At 39.8% G+C, this 21146-nt stretch overlaps 1 protein-coding gene across 3 annotated transcripts in view; it reads left to right on the forward strand.

The window, feature by feature from the left end:
- The window catches only part of CCNY (cyclin Y), a gene marked incomplete at both ends in the record, with an annotated part of 128300 nt that overhangs the window by 69502 nt on the left and 37652 nt on the right, over window positions 1–21146 (forward strand). The window contains 2 exons of one of the 3 annotated variants that reach the window (XM_082015496.1): window positions 9178–9274; window positions 15042–15072. In XM_082015496.1, the coding sequence (XP_081871622.1) occupies window positions 9178–9274; window positions 15042–15072 (128 nt within the window). Of the gene's footprint in view, window positions 1–9177; window positions 9275–15037; window positions 15073–21146 lie in introns of all 3 variants that reach the window. The other 2 variants (XM_082015497.1, XM_082015498.1) reach the window with 2 other exon arrangements.

Below are 21146 nucleotides of genomic sequence, written 5' to 3' on the forward strand. Positions count from 1 at the left end.
ACGCCAGCCCGCCTTTCTGATGGGATCCGTACAGTCCCGTCTAGTGTGCATTAGCTGGCTCTGTGCCGTCTGACAGAAGAAGGGTATTAAGGGAGAAGGTGGAACTGGGAGCTCGAGTACCACGTTCTCAAGTGCCAAAGCGCGGTGTTTTGTAACACCACGCAGAGGTCGGCAGTGAGAAAATGAGCAATGATGGGAGATGCGCAGCAAAGTGCGGAAGTGCAAAGCAAGATGCTCTTTTAAAAGCATGCACTGCAGTTCCTCTTTCTGCCTGGCATTACTTGAGGGCAACCATTTCACATAAGATTATTGAAAAAAAAGGTTTGTGTGTATTATTGCTTATATTACTTATAATATTCAGAATAGACCGTGCTTCTGCAAAACTGATGGCAGGCCTCGCCCCAACTTCGTATTCCAACAGCAGAACTGAAACGTTGTGTTTATGTTTCCTTGCCTGTTGGTGAGAAGGATGAGACCAGCTTCGCTTGGCTTCAGCTTCGTTTCCCTGACAGCGTGGCCATCCAGATGAGCTGAGGCAGGGGGTTGTTTGCAGACCTGAGGCCTCTGAGGGTGGCTGCCGGGTCCGCTGGGTCTTGCTCTGGCTGCCTGACTCAGCTGGGCCAAAACCTGCTTCCTCCTCGATGCCGAGGAGTCAGAAGCAACGCGAGCTCTTACGGGTGTTGGACTTGCAGGGCTCCGCTTGCTGTCCCAATGTAATTTTTTCACTCTAAAAATCTGCTTATACTCTCAGTATAATGAAAATGGGTTTAGAATGAATTTTTGTCTGCAAAAACCAGTAATATCATAGGGAATGTTGTCCCTCATCTCTGGAGTCAGTTTGTCTGTATTCTGACACATGCCCACTTTATATCCCTGGATATCCTGCATATAAGCAAGTTTTGGGTCCAGTTGTGATTCTTGGGCTACATGCTGTTGCACACTTCATAAAAAAGCATTTAATTCTCTTTAAAATATTGGCGGGGGGGCTTTCTGGGAGGACAGTTCTCAACTGAGTATTTGTCAGTGTCCCTTGTGCCGTACCGTGCCTTGAGCATGCGGGCAGGAGGGAAGCAAGGCGTGCTCACGTGCGTGCTTGTCATTACTCTTGCTGATTTTAAGAAGCGCTTTTTGCTGGAAAATCTTAAAGGTACCATATTTTAAAAGTTGGTTCTCTTTGCTGACCTTAGATTTCCATCTGGGTAAGTGAAGGGGAAATGACATTCTTAATATCAAGATATACATAGAGAACTGGCTTTTAGAGTAGACCGTGTTCTGCATTCCGCTATTGTATTTTATTTTATTTACACTTCAGGTGTGTTTCGGATACTGCAATGAAGAATCATGATTTGTGTTATACTCAAAAGCTGAGGAAGCAGTATTTGAGTGGGATGTAAATACATATTTGCACAGCCACATATTTTACATTAGGCCCTTTTTACAGTGCAGTTTGTTTAAAAAGTAGGAATGCTCTAGAGTTAATAAAGGCACGAAATTGTTGGCCTCCAAGTACATGCTGAATTCTTCATGTAAGGTGGGGAAATTGTCTTTTCCTCTCTGTTTTCCCAGGGGTGGGGAGTGGAATGGATACGTGTTTGCATTTTTTTTTCTTATCCTCTGCTAACTTATGTATCAATAAAACTTTTAAGCTTCATATTGGTTACAGTTAAAGCAAAAACTAATAAATGCAATACGGGAATATATGAAAGGCATTTATGAGATGAACTTGAGAGGGAAATGATTTATTAATTAGTATCGTTTCTGTTCCAATTACAAGGAGATGTTAAAAAAGAGACTTACATACCACATTGCATCAGGTGATCTAATTTGCTCTTGAGATGTGTCTACAGACTGCTCTGAAAGGGAACACAAATCCTGAAACATGATAAAAAAATAAAAGTCCTGGGTACAAACCTTGTTCAGCCTGGTTCTGTAAAAAGCTGTATGTGTGATTTTCCTTGTAGAAGAGGAAAAAAAAATACAGCTGTGTCTGTGAGAACTACTCTGTGTTGTAACTTGACTGACTGGTGAGGAATAACGGTACAGAAACGAGCATTATTTGCCACAGAGGACTCCTTTTATCGCTGAACTATCTCTGTGTCTCCCTCGAAGACCGAGATCAGAGCGGAGCCTGGAACAGAGTCACTGTGTAATTGGGGCTTGCTGAGAAATGTCGTGCCTGTCGTTTGCTTGGAATGGTACGCAGAGAATACCGTAGCTCCAGGGTAGCAAAGATCATATCCAAGTTTTTCCAGCAGCCTAGCCAAACCTGAAGGAGTTTACCCTTCCAGCCAAGTGCCTCCTGAAAGCCTTCCAATTTCCAACTTTCTTTTCTTTTCGTAATCACTGTTAAAAAGCATTGGAATGTCATCATTAACATCTGTTCTTACAAGAATACTACAGGCAGTAACACAGCTGAGAGGCATTTTCATTTGGGGTAGGTTAGTTGCTGCTCACAGAAGACATGAAGTACCCTAAAAAGGCACAGATAAATCTTGTGGTCTGATTCTGGTAACTCTTCATGCTGTGATCGTGAGATGTTTGAATGGCATGAGCTGAAACTTCTAGTAGTGGATCTCGCATCTTGGAAGCTTTAGTGCAGATGCAGTTATTGTTATTACCCAGTGAAATCAGCCTACAGTTCAGTCTTATTTTGGCTTGAAAGCTATAAAAACTTCTGAACAGAAAGCATCCCAGTGCTTTGTTTATTTATTCATCCCATTGAATTATTTTAGTCCCGGTGCTTGGCACATCCCACGTTTTAAAGACATTAATGTACAGAAGTCTCAAATGGAAACTTTAGTACTAGATTTAGTCATATGATTTTCCAAATGTATGATTGTATCGTGCCTCCTTTGCATAAATCATGGTGATTTAAAATAAAGTTTAAGAAAATGGATGATAATGATGAGAAATTGCTTTCTTCAGGCTTGTTTCTTTGTGCTCTCCTCTTTTTTAAAGTAATCTTTGATATTTTTTTTTGCTTCGTTTGACTAGAGACAAGTGAGCGACATCCTCTTGGCTGAGGTACCCATTTAACTCTTACCAACTCCTGAGGGAATTATGATAATGTAATAATGTTTAAGGGAACACTTGCATTACTGCACATTTAAATGGCTAATTGCTGTTAAGAGAGGGGAGCAGCCCACCAGAGTAAAAGAGACACAGAAAGACGTAAGGTGCAATGAGACCTTTGAAATTTATTACAGCAGTTTTTTCTACGTGCGGTGTTGGGGAAACTTCTCTCCTGGTCTGTTCCTGGAGAACACTGTTTCTCTTCCCGCAGAGGATATCAGCTCGTCCGTAGGGGCTGGTACACTGAGAGCTGGCGGAACCACTTCACCCTTTCTGCCAGCCAGAGAGATAACGTCTCGGGCTCTGCTGGTCCCACGGAGGTGGCGCAGGCGAGGGAGGCACAGCCGTGCTGGTCCCCACCCGCATCAGGGCCACCGAAAGCCCTGCCCTTGACGTCTCCGTGAAAGCCTTTCCCTTCCCCCTGGTCACCTGTGCTTCCCTTCCCCTCTGCTCCCGCGGCGAGTGTTTTCTTTTCCCTTTTGACAGGCTTCCTGGAAACCTGTAGGACTTAATCAAACGTTGCTTATTGCTTGCATTCTTTTAATTTCTTGATAAGCAACTTTGTGATGTTTTTTTTGTTTTCCACCCACCAGGCCATACTAGGCAGTTGCTCCGTAATCTCAGGTTGTGAGTGGAGAAAGGATAGCAAAGAGGTTAACTGGTTTGTGTAGTGCCCAGTCAGCTGCAGTTTCTTCTGTGGCATGCCCTGGTAAAAAAAAAAAAAAATCTTCTGGGATGAAGAAACATGGATTGATTTAATTTTTAAGCATATGATAGGTCATTTAAACTACTATGTGACACTATCTCTTTCCCTAATGATAGTGGTGGTTGTGCGGTGGCAGTGGTAGCCTGTGGTCCCGGGGGTAATGGGAAGGAAGGAAAGTAGTTTCACCAGATTATTTCAGAACCGTTTAAGTCTAAAACAAGTGTTTTACTCAGTTTAGACTTTAGTTCGTTACTGAATCAGCATCAGAGCTTTGGCAGTGCAAACTTGGCCAACTTTCAGTGTTCAAAAGGAAGGAAATAACATCTTATTTTTCTGATAGAATAAACACATTTTCAGACCTGCTCCCTGTGCTGCAGCCCACGTGCACTGTTATAAAAGCAGCAACTGTGTTGGTTTTTCCTGTTTGTGTCACGGCAGAAGCTTTGATGCGTGTTGCTCAGAAGTTAGTTGCTACAGCACCCATCCTTCATCCTCTTGTGGTGCGTGTTTCTATCTCAATAGACTTATGAGTTGAAGAAACTTGGGATTTTTTTTGTTAAAATTTTGCCATGAAGGATTTATCCCCATCCATTTCTGTTTTTTGTCTTGCATAATGTATTCTGACCTCAAGGCTTAAAACATAGCTTCTGAAGAACTGTAGCAGAGTTTGGTGCAATTTTAGAAAGTTTACAGATGTGCCACTGGGATTTGCTGAAGTTTTGTGCTTAATAATTTAAATATTGCTATTTCTGAAGATTTTATAGAACTTAGGCTAGAGGCCCTTGGGATCATCTGATCTGACCTGCATATGAATCATAAGCCAGTAGTTACTGCATGTAGTTATTCTTAAATTGAGCCTAAATACTCATGCTGGACTAAAGCCTAAAGATGTTTGGCTGAAGCAATCTTCTAGAAAGGGAACAACATCAAAATAAGTTGAGTTCCTTGGGTGTGGAGCTTCATTCCCTAATTATCCTCCTTTTTTTTAATCCAAGTTCATAATTAAGATCTTTCTGCTTTCATTTTCCACTGGTTTTGTTATGTTGTGTGCTAGATTTGAGAAAGCTTTCAGTACTTTTTCTTCTCTCCCGTGAAGGTAAATGTGAACTACAGTTGCCTCCTGGTTTTTCTTTTTCATCAGCTAAACAGTTTGAATTCAGACCCTCATTTGAAGGCATTTTCTGCAGTCCTCCAGTTATTCTTGTAGCTCTCTTCTACCCTCATCTGAACTTTATCCTTATCCTTTTAAAAAGTGCAAACTGAGGCTGTAGTCATTATTTTTGTTCTCAGTAATGCTTTTTAAGATCTTGTTTTGAGATTTAAAATCTTGCCTCGGCTCTAGCCCGAGTCCAAAACTGAACTGTTGTATAGTTTGCTTCTTTTTATGGCCATATTTGAATGCAGCTAGTGTGGATTTAGGAGCTAAGTTTCACAGTGTACAGGATGAATCTCATTGTGAGATTCTGGTGGTTGTCTTAAACTTCAGCGCAGTTATGTACCAAATTGTTATATGCAAAATCTACTTCTTTTTCTTGGAGAGAGAGTGAATTTATTACGACGTGATAAATCAGAATGCCCACTATAAATAACAGTTATTTTGGCAAGCTACTAAGTAAAGAAGAAAATGCAATACTAAGTATATTTGCATGTATTTGTAACTCTGGTCTTGCCCAAACCCTACAAAATTGTGTGAATTCTGTTAGGCACATGATCTCTTAGCTGAAGTGTACTTGGGGCTGACTTTGCTTTGGCTAACCAAAACTTAGTTTTGATTTAAATATACATCTATATAGATCTATACATGTGTATGTATACATGTATTTAGAGACACACACCTTTGGTTCCTAGTCTTGAGAAGACAAACCTCCTGAAATTTTCATGGGGCATCGCACTGGTCAGGTCTTTACAGAATGGGAGTTATATTTTGCATAACTTAACAGTCCTTTAGAACCAAAAAAAAAGAAAACTTGATATTTGTACTATGAAAAGATGTAGGAAAATATTCCCCATCTGTTTATCTGTAAACAACATCTGCAGTGAAAGATTTTTGATTTGGACTATCTATGGGACAGCGACTTTTTCTTAAAAGCTGTTTTTGGAGTGCAGGGTAACTGTTGGAAGAGGTACTCACTTTACATCTTTCCTTTGTAAGGCTCTGATGAGTCACGGAGCAGACTGCTAGCAATGGAGAAAATTTTTCTGTTGATTTCAATAAGTGTAATTCTGGCTCTCATTTTCTTGTCTTTGGAACAGTAGCGTATTGCTTGTGTGAGTTTAAATCTCTTTTTATCTTCTATTACTACAAATTATTACCCATTACAAAATGGGTAAACCTTTCATATTGTGGCTGTTTTTTGTGGTATTTTTCAGATACTGAAAAGAACTACTGATAACACTAAAGCAGTGTGAATATGTTCTTTTCTTTAGGATGGAAGTAACCTTTTGATGGATAAAAAGTTATCACCTGCGGTGATGAGTTACTAGCTTCAGATATGTGTCTGTCATTTGATCTCTTTCTTCTGTTAACACAGTTTCTAATGACAGTTTTGTAAGAATTTGTTGCTGGATCCAAAAGGCATTGATTTTCAAGTTGTGCAATAAATTAAGACGTCTAAGATCCACCAGAGACTGAAATCTTACTCGCGTGTTGTGAAACTTCATCCATTCTAATGCTCCTGTACACCAGCAGTGGTGGCATGGAGTGGTGTGGTCCCACATTCCCGTTTGCCTAATGCTTTTTGCTGGAGGAGCTGGGAGTGTTGGAGTTGCGTGTACACACCAAACAGCGCTTTCTTCTGCATGCAAGCCCATGAGACCTGTGCTGTTCCTCAAAGGGAGGTGGGGAGCCAGCCTCTCTCAGCAGCACTTGTCTTCTTCTGGCCACCTTGTGCTGGGTAACCCGTCCTGGCAGGCTTCGTTGCTTCTCATACCCATGTTCTCCTCCTCTGGTTTTTGTGCAGGCAGTTTGAGGAAGACAGATGGATGCGTTTGATGGCTGCTGTTGCTGGGGAGGATGTGAGAGAAGGGGTGTGGAGAGAAGAGGACACGTGGTGCTTTGTGGGGTTCAGCGGTGGGAAGGAGCCATGGCCACTGCCTGGCAGTGGGTAGCTGCCTCTCCCAAGATGGTTGAAAAGCCTGGGTCTATGCCCTCTGCAGCTGCTGAGGTTGGATCTTGTTGGCCTTCTTTCAGCTCCTCTCTGAAGAATAACAGTTTGTCCGAGAGCCAGTGCTTTTTGTTAGTTTGTGCTTTGTTTCAGAATGACTTTGAAGTCCTCTGTTGCTTTTGCTCTTATGCAAAAGGCTTCTGCATAAATAGCCTTTTATAGCACAGGAATCTTAAATGGTTGCGACTTGACTGCAAGGTGTGGTAATTGGTTTTGCTTCCTTTTTGGCGCTGCGAGCAGACTGTAAGCCTCTGCCGGGTTGTTAGTACGCCCCGAGCAGGTAATTTTCTAGGCCTGAAGGAAGGGAATACTCCTCTGTTTAGGGGCAGTGTTGTGTAAGCTGAGTTCAGTCTCATGTTGCTCGTGCTATTTTGTTGACTGAATTTGCATCGTTGTGCTTAAAAAGACTTGCAGAAAAACTGTCTGCAGTGGTTTTTCTTTAAAAAGCATTTTTTGTTTATAGTGATATATTGCGCTGTTTAATAAAGGATGAAGAGGATGATAAAAGACAATGTATTTTGCCATTTTAAAATGCTGATTACTCTTTATTTAATGAATTGCATCTTGAATTCAGCTTAATGGAAAAACTATTCTGAAGTGGAAAATTATCTTTACCAGCACTGTCTATCTCAATGGTTGATTTTTTTTTTTTCCCCCCCTTCTTCTCTATATCTGAGTAAGATGCAGAAAGTATCAGGAAAACGTTCTTTCTAATTCACAGTCCTTTCATGTCAGAACTCCTAGCAGTAAGATGACCTTCCTAGAATCTTCTCCAAGCTTGGCTGCAAACCATGATTTCTGGGAGAATCAAAATTACTTTCCCTTTAAATTCCTAGTTTTCTTTTTCCTGTGTGGCTTTGATGATGAAGATGATGATAATGATAATCATCATCATCATCATCATCATCATCATCATCATCCTTTCAAACTGAGGAATTGCTCTTCTGGGTTTCTGCATTCTTCCTTGTAAGTAGGAAGAAAGAAACCAAGAGAGCATAAGGAGGAAAAATACAAATAGAAAGTACATTTGTAGAGAGGTGTGTGGTCAGGAGAAAAAAGCAGGGAAGTGTAAGACCCAGTAAATTAGTAAATAAAAGGGAAAGAGAGAAGACTATAGTGGTAGGTGGTGAAGGAACAGGGAAAGCTGTAGACAGGAGAACTTCATCCCTGGGCAAAAAGACTTTGTTGTTTTCATAAGACCTGGGCCTTAATTTCCGGTTTTGCTGTGCTTTCACAGAGATATGAAAGGGGAGTGAGAGAAGTGTAGAAAGCCTGGGATAATCACAGAAGATAAACATATCAGTGCTCATACGTAGTCTTGCATAAATGCCTGCATCAAATGCAAGATAACATGTATCTAGAGATCAAGAGAATGTAAGAGAACTGACGTTGAGATAGCCACACTGGGAGAGCAAGAAAACGATAAAAAAAAGATGTGCTATTTTTAGTAGCATGCTTTCAAGTGGATGCAGGCATATAAGAGTTTTGACAAATGGGTAGTGGAGTGGAATTTGGGAACAAGTAATTTCAGTGGATTTTAGCCTTGATAGGGAAAATAACATTCATAGAAGTTTGTATAAATTGTGATAGATTCGAGTCTTTAATCTGGTAAATGTTTTTTAGGGTTTGGGTGGTGTTTTTTTTTTTTTTAGATGTTGTCACAGCAAGGAATATATATGTTCATCTGTGAAGTATCAGGAAAATTCCCCGTTTTTGTAATCTTGACCATTTAAAACACTGTGACCCTAGACTTAACTTGTTTACATTCAGCTGCAATACCTACTTATTTTAATCACATCTAATCTTGGAAACCCATCTATCTAGAGGGTTGCGTATTTGTTTTATAATACTTAATTCTTGTATAATTACATATAACAAGCTGTGTTTCTGTGCTTAGCAGTGGCTTTGGGGCATGGTGGGAAGAAACTGACGGTAAATGGGTAATTCCTGACTACTTGTGTACAAACTTCTCAAGCTGCTTTATCTGTTTTAATCTGAAAGCAGCCCTTAGAACCAAAGTCTGATCCCAGAGATGTGTTGATGCAAATGATTTGCATTCCAAAAAGAGCCACTTGTGTGAAGAAGGATAAAAATGTGGGCCTCAAGATAGATTTTGTTTTGCAATAGCTGCTTAAGTATGTAAACTTGGTCTTATTAAGAAGAATGAGAAAATCTGTGTATACTGTTGGATAATCATAGATGTTTTTGTGCTATTCTTTCTTTCTTTCTTTCCAGATTTGAACATGGAATTCAACCCATCAGATCATCCACGGGCCAGTACGATATTTCTCAGTAAATCGCAAACAGATGGTAGGTTACTGAATTTATTACAGTATTTGCTATTGCAGTTATCTCTAAACCCTTTGTTAGAATGCATGTGATAATCTCTTCATATATATTTCCCCTCCCTCAAAAAAAGAGGCTTTTAAAGGCATCATGTTAAAGTTGAAAGAAGTCACACCTTTCGTTAATTAATTTGTGAAACCACTAGTAGAAGGTACAGGTTTGAGTCCTGTCATGTCCTGAAATTGTAAGTTCCAAGTAGTTGTTGTATCAGAACTACAAATATGGATGAAGCTTAATATAATTATATTAAAAAAATATTTTTCCTAGATCCAAAATTTTCTGTGTAACTTTTTTGGTTTTTAAAAAACTCTGGACGTTAGGCCAAGCTTCTGGAAAATGTGTGGGGAGTATTTTCTTGAGAAAATGCCAGTTTATATTAGCTAAGAAGACAGTCCAGAGTTTCCTCCAAGATAGTTGATACTGTACATGAGCTCAGTACTAGATTTTAATAACTAAACAACCCCCATCCCATCCAAACATTCTCTCTTCTTCTCTCGTTATGGATTTGATATAATCATGTACTTGTCTGGACTATTTTTTTTATTTGTGGGCAAAATGATTCTTCTGGAATTATATCTGTTAAGCAAGTCTCTTGATAGATTTAGTAGAATAGAAACCATTTATTCTGGCTCTTTCATTCCCTGTTGGACATGTATGACATGTTGTTTTAGAAGGAGGTGAATAATCGATGCAAACCACATTATTTTCTACCAAGACTTTCAAAGCAGTTTCTACATTGTAATTCTGACTGTTCAGTATGAATTCTTTGTCCTTCTCTCTGCTGCTTATAAGTGCTGTTTTTTGATTTACATAGTAAATTGCAGTGTCAAACACATCACTTAAAAATGATGTAGTTTTCACTTACTGTATATTTTCTGCTAATTTTTGAGCATGACTAGAACAAAGAGGATATACGTTTAGGCCCTAATTGAAGAATTGATTTTGTGAGTACCTCTTTTGCCCTTCAGATTGTCCTTCTGAATTCAGCCCTGGTTCTGTCAATGCCTTATTATGTGGGTTTGGATGTGATTTACCATTCTGATCTGGTTTGATAGTCTGTAAAATGAGTATGATAATATTGCCATAGTACAGTGAATTATGAAGATTGATGTCTATTTTATAGTGTTTTTATAGTGTTTTGAGACTGTATAATCCCATATGGTTGCTACATGTTTCTCGTTACAGCTTGTTGAAAAAAAGGACTAAAAAAATCCCAAGTACAACAACTAAAATTTTCACCAGACCTGATGATTATTCTTATTTGTAGTAATAGTGGTTAATTTGTTATAGTATGTAGTTAGCTGTAAACATTTTTTTAAATGACAGTTTACACCCATGCTAGAGTTGGCCTATGAAACTTCGTTCTAGTTTAAGTAATATGAAGAACATATTTTTGAGTTAGAACAGTGAATTTGGTGAAACATTATCAACAGGACTGTAAGATCTGTTCAGCTACCCTTGATCACAGTAGAAAAAATCTGAAGTCTATCTTGCTGTACAAAAGAGAAAAGATTCTGCAAACATTTATCTGCTGATGTATTGCCAAGAACCACCATTCTGGTGGGCCAAGTCACAGTAGTAAGGATTTTGCTTGGCTGTACTTTGAGCCTGTTGTGGAACCAAGTGAGCTGTAGTTCTCACAGTATTCAGGGATGTTGCCTAACACCAAAATGCAATAAAATCGTTGTTAAGGGGAAAATACAAGGGGGTTTTAGGGCGTGTAGGGTTGTATTCTGACAACCAGCTGTGGAGCCTAAATGACCCCCAAGACTTCCTAAGTCAGTGTAAAAGGGTGAGAGTTGAGCTGGCAATGTTGAAAGCATTGAACTTGGGCATGTAACTACCTCTCTTCATTACTTGCATAGTGTTGGGCTGGCAAACGTTCCTGTTGACTGTAAGTGAAAATATATACACAGACAAGAACCGCAGACATTTAGAATATACATATTGGAGTGAATATGAAGCTGAACAACATCAGGACTCAAGGTTTCATCCCCGATCTGACTGTGACTCTTGAGTCTTCACCACGTGTTTCTGCAGCGGGAAAGGGCCAAGTCCATAACTACGTGCTAGAGTGACTTGGCAACATTACCTTCAGGCAGTTCCACATTTGGCTTTCTAGTAGCCCTGTACTCTTTCAACATCACTGGTAATCTTGTAGTACTGTCCTAGCATAGGTGCTGTGCTTCAGCTGCTTGTGATCAACATGTGAGTGAAGAGCAATAAGCTGACTACCCCAAATTCAATAAGACAGGACCTGGCATCTCTGGATATTACATGGTCTGAATTTCCCATTGTTCTGTGAAGCTTGGATGCCATGCTAAGTATCTAAACCTGTCCTGTCCCTCTCAGTCGGTAGTCTGAATGCATCCTTAATTACGTGAGAGTTCAGTGAGCCTATAGAAAAGTTGAAGACAGTAAATATTAATTCGATTCCAAACTAAAGTAGCTTTTCGAAATGTTTCCAACTCTTTGTGGGAATTTTCTAGGTGCTGAATCTTACATGAGTAATTCTCCCTGTTTAGGGAGCTAGTAAAGAATACCACCTTTTATGTCTTTGACTTCTCCGAGTGCTTTATGCAGGTTCTCCCTTGTTCACTGAGTTTGGCCTGTAAGCATGGTGGCTGGAAAGCCATGCACTCTTTAGTGTGTGGTTGTGGTTAAGCCAGGGTTTCCAAGCCTTAGCACTCCAATAATGTAAATTCCTTTCCTTATAATAGGAAGAGGGCAACGGTTGTTACTTCAGGGTGCTGGTAGTGGTCTTTCCTGTAAGGGGGTTACAGTTGTCCTCCTCTCCTAACTTACATTAGGCTTTACACATTCAATATACTGGCTAAATTTTGCAGTATCGGTGCAACAATGGGATTTTGAAACTGTTTTTATATAGTGGATAGAAGTGAAGTAAGCTGCACTTACTCTTTAACGTTAACTAGGACCAGTCTCCCGTCTCGGATAAAAAGAAATTATTTACAAACTCCCAAAATGCAAGACACTTTAATTAATGTAATCCTCAAGGATTTTTGGTTCAAGCCTGATACGGGTAACGTTAAGATAGCCTACAGAAATTGCACAAAGAAAGTTTCTATTACAGCTCAATGAAAAATACATGCATACGTATACACACATGTACGTATGTGTGTGTATTTCCTCACTCCCTTTTATTTCAGAATAATATATTTTCCTACTATTGCAAAAGTTAAACAATAACAATTGAAAGTGCCTGCAGAAATAGGAACAGGTCATTGACCTTAAAATGAGGAAAGCGACAATTTGGCAGCATCTCTGTCTCCACTTGAAGAGTTCATTCCAACTTTCAAGTTTTAAAATGTTAGAAAGAAAGTAGAAGTTTAATTGTTTAAACGGACTCTAAATCTGTTCAGCTTCATTTTATCAAAACCACATGCTTGAAAGCCAAAAGCCTGGAGTTGCATTTAGGAGTTTATGCTACAAAATGATGGTTAATTATAACACTGCAGTCTGCTCTGCTGAAGACCATACTGTGCTGTGTGAGCAGTGCAAAGCATCTTTAAACTGTCTGAAGCCAAGTGATAGAATTACCTCTGAACAGTCATTTTAGCTTGGCAGAAGTGGTCTTTTTCCATGTGCAATAATTGTCTTTCCCTCGTTTAAAGGGAGGGTTGTGATCATGAAAGAGAGCGGTTGTGACAAAATGGGTTTCTGCTATGCCCGATTCCCCATCGGCATTCCTTCTGGCAAGAGCTGAGCCTGACGCTATGGCAGAGCGGGCCAGAAGCAAAAAGCTTCAAAAAACAAAAGCACAAAAGCACAGCTGCCTTCTTATAGTCCCTCACTGGAGAATCCAGGCTAACTGAATTTCTGTAATATCAGGGAAATAAGGGAAAAGGAGGTCAATGTGGTGCTCAGAAGAAAGTGCAGCACAAGCAGTGCTTGAGCAGGGAGAAGTGAGGGTGTGTATAAATACATTAATGTATTCTTCCCGAGATTGGAAACAGCAAACGGGAATGAGCTCTCAGTGATATTCTTGCTTTGGTAAATAGATGATTGTACTTTCATGGTGAATTGAACAATATAATGGATACAAGGGAAAATACAGAAGACTAAGGTAGGGAGAAAAAAGTGATTGAAATGGAATTTGTAGTATATGTGCAGGCTATCTTTATAGGATTTTGTCCATAAGAACTTTGTATGCAGTATAATTGTGATTAAAACACTGTTAAATACTTTGTTCAAAATTTTAATTTTCAGTTATGTACTCTGTTAGGTTTACATGCAGCTTATCAGAATTGTTTACAGCCTGTACATTGCAATATGCAATTCTAGACAAATACTTTGGCTATTCTTAGAAGTGAGTATCTACCATCATTTTGTTGTTTCCCTTTAGATTACTTATGTTCCTTGCTGGTGATAAATGTAGTTTGTGGAACTTAAGTGTAGTGCAGTGTTTTAGCAGGATTTCAAGCAGTTTAACTATTTACTAGATGATCAGAATTTTCCTGCTGTTCCTGTTTAATTCTGTTTCCTATACAATGTCCATAATTGTGGATCTGAGCATGTACTAAGTGACATGGCTAACATCTGTCATGTATGATTCTCCTTTCTGCTCCCTGGGAGGAAAATTATGTAAGGATTTTTTAAAGTTTTCTCTTATTTTCTTTTTGTTTTATGTCTGCATTGAACACAATTATTTCACAGTATTCACACATACAGCCTTGTTTATGTGAGATTGCTTGCTTATAAAAAAAATCACAAATAATGGCTTCTCATCCAACAGGGAATGGACAGGCTATCCTACCATTATGAACACTCTTATTTTGCTAAGTGCATTGGGTCGCATAGCTTTCAATCATGGTGCACCAAAGTGCATTTAATCACCTACAGCATGAAACCATTATTATTTTAATCCTGCAATTTGATTTATGTGTTAGTTGCCTCCAGACTTGTATCCTAAATGCTGTGGTATTTTCACTGGAACAGAGCTCCACAGGCTCTCTATGGGGTGAGTTAATTGGGAAAGTGCTTAAAAAAATTAAATAGAGTATATTTAATCAGCTGTAATAAGCATTTGCCTGACAATTAAGACTCTATACATCTATCTCCCTTGTTGTTGCTGTTTGCTTTCTGAATATTTTGGCTAATTGTGGCTTTGACTTACAACCCTTGCTTGTGGTGACTGCTTCATACTCACCAAAGTAATGTATTCGTTGTTATATCTGACGTGAGTAATAGTTTCAGGCTTGCGCCTGATCATTGTAGAAGGCAGTGGTATAATGCATATGGTTTCAAGGCTCCTCTATGGGAGTTAGTGCACAGTAAGCTATGACGAGAATTTGCTAACTCCATGGTGTAGCTATTTAGGTGCTTTCATACCTGCAAGGTAGTGTAGGCCACTTTGCAGCGAGGTGACTTGCACGAAGGCGCTGGTGGCTCAGGAGTACCAACGCAGAGAACTGCTGAAGGATGGCTAATCCCTCGCTAACTTGGACTGCAGTTTACTGCAGATTAACTTGCCCATGCAGACCAATGCCTGGCGAAGTACCCAAATGGATGAGAATTTTAATCCGTCACCACACTAGTGAGCGTAATGCATTTATGCATACAGATATATGTTCCTTCTGTGTTTGATATATAATATACTTGATTAGTGCAAAAGCAATTATGATGTTGCACATAGATAGCCTCCTGTTCTTTTTATTATAAATGGTATATAAGAAGCTTAATCGGGAAAAATAGTCATGTAATATTTCTATCATATTTTGTGTTTTTGCAGTGAGAGAAAAACGCAAGAGTCTCTATATAAACCACGTAAGTGAAAATGCCTCGCTATGCAGCTTTCTCCTTGTTGTCTATATTATACAGTAAATAAGAGTTATCACACATGATTTCCATGTTGGTGAGAGGATGCTGATGCTTCAAATGTTTGTTCTGCATCAGGATCCAGAAGTATAGGTCTTGGCTATTGAGTCAGTGGAACGGATCTGCTGAAGACAGTATCATGCTCACAAGCAGCGTACATAGGTGACTGGTGCTTGAGACAGAGCTGCACACATTAGTATGATTTTTAAAGTTATTACAAAAACTCTCAAAACTTTAAATTACATTTGTATGCGGTTTGCTTTGGCAGAGAGCTGCAGCATTTGATATTTACACAGAAGTTCTGAAGTGCCTGGCCAGTGTTGATGCAATGTAAATGTGGATTGACATGTGGTACGTGCTGAGCATGAAGATGGGGTTTTGATACGCTTGTGTACCCTGGGCATTTTTCAGTTCTCTTCTGTTTGAATCAAATTCTTGGTGAAGCTGAGGGCAAATCCCCAGTAGCCTGCTTTGAGTCTGGGAGCAGGCTCTTTGCCCCAGTTAGTATTGTTTGTACTGCTGAAATACCTGGAACTAGTGTGGTTCCCAGTACGTTAAGCCTTGTACTGAAATACCTGGAGTCAGGCCTCAGTAAAATTGAGGAGGGAAGGAACTAATTGTCTCCCAAATGGTATTTGCCTTTAGGGTGAAATGGGGAGAAGTTCTCAAACTGTTCTCTATCTGGAAATAAAGGCCACAATTTCATGAATCATTTTTAAGCCGGTACAGCTGCTGACAGAAGCAGATGTGGTTTATAGCCTCTGCATCCCTTTGTGCTGGGGTGAACCTTTGTGCAGCTCCAGGTAAACTGGATTGGGGCGCAAATGCAGGTTGATTCAGCACGGCTAAGAGCTAAAATGGATCTGCTCCTAAATGAGATTCACTTCAGGGCTTGCACCGGCAGAAAGGCAGGGAGGCACGGAGGCAGGAATGAGCTGCTGAGTGGGGTGAGAAGGCAGGACTGCTTCATTTGTTGGCAGAACTGGTTTGTGCTGAGTGTTTCTGAAACTACTGCTTGGCTTCAAAAGCAAGCTGAGATTTTCAGTTTCCCAGTTAAGATTTTGAGAAGTCATGAGTTACTGTAAGGCTTATAAAAGCCTTGGCCCCACCAGGGTAGCAGATATTCTCAGTGCTTCTCACCTTCTATTCCCCTGTAAAAATTTCCATTGTTTACAGTGCGTGTGAGGGTGGTTTGCAGTGCAATTATATTGTTATAAAATTACTTGTGAGGCTAGTGTACTGGGTTCCTGTAAACTTAATAATGTGTGCTCAGTAACTTCCAGCATCCTTTTTAGCCTCAAACTTGGGAGGGCTCAATCAAAAAAAAAGAAGAATATTTAGACATTGCAAAGCAAGGTATTAACTGAGTTTCTGTGACAGTCTACCTTGTGTCATGGACGAAATTCTCACATGTTGTGAATCTCTTCATGTCATGTAAGAGATGAGTTCTGCATTAGGCAGGCTGCAAGTGGATTCCTCTGGCGGAAAGCACAAAGATGACTATTACAAATGCTGCTGGAAGCACGCTATGGCAAACCCTGGTATAAAATATTTTTAGGCAATGCTGGACTTACTGCAGAAAAGGGAAGGGTGATGATATCACTGGGGAATTGTGTTGTTGGGAGCTTATGCAGCTAATACCCTAAGCACGGTACCTTTTCCTAACTTCTTCTTTTCAAGTATCATTCAAAGCATTGGCTAAGGTTGCAGCAATGTAAACTTCCCCCAGTAGTCTGGTTTACCGCTACCTTAAGTCTGACTTACTTGCACTTACAAAGTACTTCAGAATTACAAAGACAAAAATAACCTTTATGAAGCTGAAGTCCTTACCATGGCTTTCTCTGTGTGTCCCCTTACAAGTCAGTTAAGTTTTTTAGCCAATACTCATCAATAAGCTATATTTTCAAATGTAGCACGTGATATTGAAGTTGTTACTTCAGCACACCTGTGAGTATTCATTCAGCACCTCCTAAATATTCAGTCTGCTAAAGCTGACGCACAAACTGGTGATCATTTTTGAAGTGGTTGCTGCCTTTGACTGGGAACTGTGTTTAGGTTTGTAGACTGCAGGGAACCATTGTAATTTTCCTAGAATACCTTGTTTGAAGAAATGTGAGAGAATAGTTAAAATTAAAAATTGTATGTGACAAGTTTTTACATGATGAGCAAATTTATGATATACCCTATTGGTTGATCAGTTCTTTTCCACCATTTTTCAGTGTGTGCTAAGTGCGTTTCTAACAAGAGCTGTTGCTACTCATCTGTTTCCTTGTTGATGTGAAGTTCTGGGGCCTCACATCTGCTCTGGAGGAAACAAGCCAGAGGACAAATTTTGAAGTGCTGTTTTGTCTTCCTTTTACAACTCCTCACCATAATGCGGCACTCTTCTCTTTTGTGGTTTTTCCATAACGTCATCTTTTTTTTCCTTTTATAAGTCTTTTATACTTCCCTCCTTTTGTGAAAAATAACCAAGATGAGCAACAAAATATTTTTATCCTTTTGTGCACTATCTTACTGGTTATTTTGCAGGAAGAGTTGAACATCTCCCAAATGATCAGGGTGGCTGGCTAGCCAGAGAAGTATCAAGAAATGTTCTACTTTTTCTTCTTTAACTGCTTGTCTAGTTCTGTTTAGTAATAGATAAGAACAGTAGTTTCTACAAATACCGTTTCAAAATGTTACGTATGAAAAAATGAATTTAATGAATTAATACTGACTCTTATTTGTTTAAAAATGCACTTTCTCTGCATGATAACACCACTGTTCTTTTCCTTTCTTGCTTGCTCTAGTTTGTAGAATATTTTAACTGGCTGAATAGTTTCCTTTCATCTCCAAATACAAATGGAGGGTTCCTGCTTTGATTTAATGTGCTTTGTCAAGGGCTGGCAGTTGCCAAATTTCCGATTCATCTTGTCAGTAGGTGTGATGGGAGAAGCCAGCAGCTGTTCTTTTTTTGGGATGGGAAAGGCAAGGGGGAAGGAATGAAAGGGGGGGTGACAGGGTGCTATGGAGAAACTGTCATCTCTCAGTCTTCCCACAGAGTCCAGGGAGACAGGCGACAGGTCGGAGATGGTGCTGGATCCTTTACCTACCTACAGTGTACCTGGAGCGTTAGCTTTCTTCCAGCCTCTTATAATTTCTAAGCAGTTGCAGCAGACTTTACTTCCCTTTCCCACTGAACTGGCAGTTCTTCTTTTTTGTTACGGCTTTAATGCTGCTTCGGTGTGCACTATCTGCTTAGTCAAGCTGCTGAGGGGGATAAAGATGCAGACTGAGATAGAGGTGTTTCCTTTTTCAGAGAGGAGAGATTACATCAGTGTCTCTGCCTGTACAAGGAAAGCAAACAGGAAAACGTGTTTTATGTTTTTTTGGGGGGGTGGATGGAGAAAGAGTGAATTTTTTATTAGTGTTTGCAGTAGCTAGTTCTTTGTACTGGGTGATTATTTTTTTGTAGGGGAAAGGAGCAGGGAGAGAGAAGTTATTTTCTCCATCAAATTTTTCTAGAAATTTTCCCTTTCAGACAAGATGAGAATGTTTGCCAAAGTACCTTCTTCTCTTCTTGACAAGATATGTTCTTAAAGTTGAATCTGTGTTTATAAGCAGTAATATCCATTAAAAAGAAGGGATTTTTTTTTGCATATTGGAATATTTCTGAAGGAAGATAAAGGGAAGGAAAAGGGAAGGAAGATAAAGGGAAGAAGGGAAGTAATATCTCTCTTCAGCATTTATTTTTTATTCTGGAGACTCTTAATCAACCTTGTAGCAACAGTTTCCTTTCGGTATCGTCTTGTTTAGGGATCTGGACATGACTTGCGCTGTCTGCTACCCGGTAACTGCATGTTCAAATCCCAGCAGACAATTCTGTTTTTATCATTCCAAGTAGAAAAACTAACATCTGTGTATAGCCCAAAATTTTTTAATATCCTGGGGAAAAGTTCTTGGGCATCATTCATGTCAGAACCCCAATCCCTGTACGTGATGCTGTAGTGATTCACATGAGGGGCGGCTTCTTCCCAGCGGCAGTCTTGCTGATGGGGACTAGCGCAGAACCGAGGGGTCCTTTGCTGTATGTGGTGTGGCATGAGCAATTTCCGTGGGCCTTTTTGCATGCTTGAAATGATGTATGGTATTTGCTCCTGTATAGCCTCCGAATTTCCTTGACAGATTGGATAAAGAGGCTGCTCTGCTTACCTGTCATAAAACTACTATGCATGTGACTGGTTAATCAAACACTTCCAGCTAGTGATTATAAGAGTAAATATGATACATGCTGAAATGGGAACATAGTCTGAAAAGTAGTTTAATCCATGAAAAATGCAAAGCAAAACATAAAATGCGAAATGTTGTTTTTAAGTGGACTGCCTGAGGCTGGCTATTGTAGAGGTTTGTAATTGCTGTCCAAATTCCAAAATAAATATTTTAATTAACATTTCTTACTCAGAGAGAAGAACAAGATAAACTGGAACATAGATTACAGGCTTCTCAGGTGCTCTTGAAGCTCTCCTAGAGATTGCTTAATCTGGGCTTTGCTCCTCTCCATTGCAAGATGACAAAAAACCAAACCCACCAGGTCCAGAGGGGGCCTTTTATAGGCCATCTGGCCTATCTAGCAGATTCCCTATGCTGATGCCATTCCCGACAGATGCTGTTTAAGATGCTATTTCAGGCTTCTAATAAGTTAGAATGGACAAGTTTTCTTTAATGGCTTACCTAAATTTACTGTTTGAAATGTTTTTTCTAATATCTTTCAGCCCCTTGCTTCTTTTCCTCTCCTCTAGGGTGAAGAATTTTACCTCTCCTATCGGCCTCAAGGCAATAAGTTATATGAAGCATCACACTTTTGTAGGGAGAAGAACAAAAGATAACTTTTAAGGTAGAATGAGAGCACGCAGGAGAGTTTTTGCAAGGTTGCTATATGATACTTGCTGTGCTGGGAGCTTAGTAAAGTCCCTCTGGTCAAATTGCACAACACTAGCAATTATACTCTATGTAAATATAAGCCTTTGAGCTGCTTTTAGTGTTCAAAGAAATATTTAATCTTTTCAGGTTTGTAAAACAGGGTGCTTTATCAGTGGTTAAGCAAGGCCTGTGTGTGCTGCAGAAGAGTTTACCAATGGTTGCTGAGCCCCCAAGAGTTCGGTGGTCCTCTGACCTAGTTTTCTGCAGTAGGCATGAGTAGGGTCAAGCTTTGAGAGCAAAAAAACTTGCAAGTACAGATCTAGTCTAAGGCATCAGTTTTGAACATTATCAAAGATTGGTGAGACTAATCAACTGAGGACAAGGTTGAATCATGTCATAGACTGATGAGGTGCAATGGGTATTACTTAAGAGTGGTTGTATTGGATCTTTTTTTATTGTAGATGTTGGCAGAGAAGGGTGAGCAGACAATGGTGCAGTTTTCTGTAGCTTTTGTTCAGGTGAATAAACCCATATCTAGCCACTAAATGTAGACGGTTGTGCTGTAGTACCAAATTACGCAAGATGAAAGTAAATGAAGAGCTTTGCAGAGTTGTGCAGAGAACTGTGTTGCATGGCTTGCTTGATTTTGGAAACACTTTGTTGTAAAATCATGTTTTCCTGTGAAAAATGTTGTCAGAACTAAATCATGTCCCGAAGCAATAGAAGATCCCCAAGATAGGAACCTTCCTTTTCTGAGTCAGAAGCAGTCCTGGTATTTTTGCTTGCTGTTGTAATTTGGCTTCATGTGTACTTTCACATGCCAGCTTTGCCTGTTAGCGTTTTGGCCAGCCTCTGCTGCCTGGAAGCTAATGGGCATGTCTCCACAGACGGGTGCAAGCAGGCCTCAATTTTTCCACGGGGGGAAAATGCTATTTAATAGTATCTTTTAAAATCATGCAATAACTTACACCTGGTTTGATGGAAGAAGAGACAGTACTGTCATTATTTAGGACAGAAGCTGCAAATTATCTTTTGACGGACAAGTGCAAAAGAACACTGACAAAGGCTGAAGCTGCTCTGCCAAACTGGAGGCTGACTGGCTGAAGGCCAGCCGTGGTACAAAA

The sequence above is a fragment of the Phaethon aethereus genome (assembly GCF_964289735.1).
Source record: "Phaethon aethereus genome assembly, chromosome: 2".
NCBI lineage: Eukaryota > Metazoa > Chordata > Aves > Phaethontiformes > Phaethontidae > Phaethon > Phaethon aethereus.